At 42.3% G+C, this 2,477-nt stretch overlaps 1 protein-coding gene across 1 annotated transcript; it reads left to right on the top strand.

Moving 5' to 3' along the window:
• evx2 (even-skipped homeobox 2) lies at positions 1–2,246 on the top strand. The gene is made up of 3 exons (XM_030125603.1): positions 1–394; positions 908–1,146; positions 1,632–2,246. Exons 1-3 carry the CDS (start codon positions 1–3, stop codon positions 2,244–2,246), a joined length of 1,248 nt encoding a protein of 415 aa, XP_029981463.1.
• The last annotated feature ends 231 nt before the right edge of the window (positions 2,247–2,477 follow it).

The raw sequence follows: 2,477 nt of genomic DNA, 5'->3' as shown, positions 1-2,477 counted from the left end.
ATGATGGAGAGGATAAGAAAAGAGATGATATTGATGGAGAGAGGTCTGCACAGTCCCGTCGCAGGGAAGAGGCTCTCAGACGCGCCTGGAAATTCAGTGCTGGAGGCCCTGGAAAACTCCCAGCACGGCGGACGATTGAGCCCGAGAATAACTTCGGCTTCTCTCCATGGAAATCTGGGGGACATTCCGACTAAAGGCAAATTTGAGATTGACAGTCTTTTCGGTACACACCACAACAGTGAAAATACCTCTTCGGCGGAAATTTCATCGTCAGAAAGTAGGAAGAAAATGAGTCTTTATTCCGAAGTTTCGCAAGAATCAGATATTAACAGTGATGTGGAGGTGGGATGCCCTGCGCACCGCTCCCCGAGCCAACACAAGGAAAACAACAAAGGTAACACTATTTACAACATCACCTATTTACACTGGTTTTAGAGGATTTTACTGGATTTATTCACCCATATTTGTATGCATTGTTATTATTATTATTATTATTATTATTATTATTATTATTATTATTATTATTATTATTGTTATTATTATTAATAATAATAATAATAATAATAATAATAATAATAATAATAATAATAATAATAATAATTGTAGTAGTATTACAATTAAATTAAACTTTTAATAATTGCACCTAATATTACCAACACAGGCCTTTAATTATTATCATTATTAGGCTATTATTACTATTATTATTATTTTATTAGGCCAACTATGAGGGTGAATTTTATTTTGCTGTTAACACATTTTACCAACACTCCATTTTTTATTTTTATGTTTATTCTTATCAACAGGCTGTCAAACAAAGCGCAGAATTACGCACAATAATTGCACTAATATTACTAACACCGTTTACATTCGTTTCTTTCTTTCTTTCTTTTTTTTTTTTAATTCCCAGGCTTTTCGGACAGTAATTCTGCGTCTTCTAACACAAGCTCCAGTTCGCTCCCGAACATGAACGGCAACTCAGCGGGTTCAAACAACTCCAACAGCGACCAGGTCAGAAGGTATCGGACTGCTTTCACCAGGGAACAAATCGGAAGATTGGAAAAGGAGTTTTACAGGGAAAATTACGTTTCCAGACCGAGGAGATGTGAACTGGCCGCGGCGCTAAATCTGCCCGAAACGACCATTAAGGTAGAAATTCATCTTCATTATTCTTGTCCAGTGTGTGCTCTGCTGTGCATGTGTTTGTGTAAAAATAAAATGGAAATAATGACGCAGATATAAATGCACAGAGGCCTAATAATAATATGAATAATATATATCAGACAATACAGGAAAAATAAAGCACATTATTTTTGTTATGAAATGCTGCAGGTAATATTTCGAGCTTATATATAAAAAACACATAGATGCTATTTTAATGCTATTCAATGACAAGAAATTCAGCTGCAAAATCAAGCTATTAAAAACCTATTTAATTTGATGGTTCTATTTTAACTGCTTGTACCATGTGTGATAATTTTTCATGTTCACATATATTTTTAACATACATATACAGTGTGTATGGATGCTTTCAGGGAGCAGTGTGTGTTCTAAACAGACGCTGGGGTGTAAATGTAGAGCAGAGAAACAACATGGCAGCTTCAATATGGGCCTTGTTTTGACTTCGTGTGCAGGTGTGGTTCCAGAACAGGCGGATGAAGGATAAAAGGCAGCGTTTGGCGATGTCCTGGCCCCATCCTGCAGACCCCAGCTTCTACACTTACATGATGACGCATGCGGCAGCTACAGGAAGTCTACCTTACCCTTTCCACTCGCACATGCCTCTACACTACTACCCGCACGTCGGTGTCACGGCAGCAGCAGCCGCCGCCGCAGCCACGGGCGCCGCCTCGTCACCTTTCGCCACTTCCATCCGGCCCCTCGACACCTTCCGCGCACTTTCGCACCCTTACTCACGGCCGGAGCTCCTGTGCAGCTTCAGGCACCCGGGACTCTACCAGTCACCCGCAGGCCTGAATAGTTCTGCGGCGGCGTCGGCGGCCGCGGCGGCAGCGGCTGCGGCAGCGGCGGTCAGCGCCCCGTCCGCCACCGGGCCCTGCTCGTGTCTGAGCTGCCACAGCAGCCAGGCGGCGAGCGCACTGGGCTCCAGGAGTACCAGCGCTGACTTTACCTGCACAGCATCGGGCCAAAGATCCGAGAGTGGATTTTTGCCGTATTCTGCTGCTGTTCTCAGCAAAACCTCAGTCCCGTCACCAGACCAACGAGAAGAAACTTCCCTTAACAGATAACTCCTCCAGCCCACACCACTATGTCCTATATTTTGCTCTAGTCCTACTTTAGAGGATAGGCCACACCCGGTACAAAAAAATAAGAGAAACCTTTCGTTTAGGCAGCACTGTAAACACAAACTATAAGATTCATTTCTAAAACTGTTTCGATTCCAAAAGACTGTTTTTAACTAAAACGGCATAAAAAGCTGAGCACCGAAAACTTTGCAACTCATGAAAACTTTTTCTAAA

This window comes from Sphaeramia orbicularis, chromosome 21 (assembly GCF_902148855.1).
Source record: "Sphaeramia orbicularis chromosome 21, fSphaOr1.1, whole genome shotgun sequence".
Classification (NCBI taxonomy): Eukaryota; Metazoa; Chordata; class Actinopteri; order Kurtiformes; family Apogonidae; genus Sphaeramia; species Sphaeramia orbicularis.
Note: the sequence above shows the minus strand (reverse complement) of the source record. Positions and strands in the feature narration are given on the sequence as shown.

What these genes read in the sequence shown, in the direction of transcription:
- evx2 (XM_030125603.1), top strand. Translation starts at nt 1, where the DNA reads ATGATGGAGAGGATAAGAAAAGAGATGATATTGATGGAGAGAGGTCTG. An exon ending in ACACAAGGAAAACAACAAAG is followed by an intron (nt 395 to 907) that starts GTAACACTATTT and finishes TTTAATTCCCAG; the next exon opens with GCTTTTCGGACAGTAATTCT. An exon ending in TGCCCGAAACGACCATTAAG is followed by an intron (nt 1,147 to 1,631) that starts GTAGAAATTCAT and finishes CTTCGTGTGCAG; the next exon opens with GTGTGGTTCCAGAACAGGCG.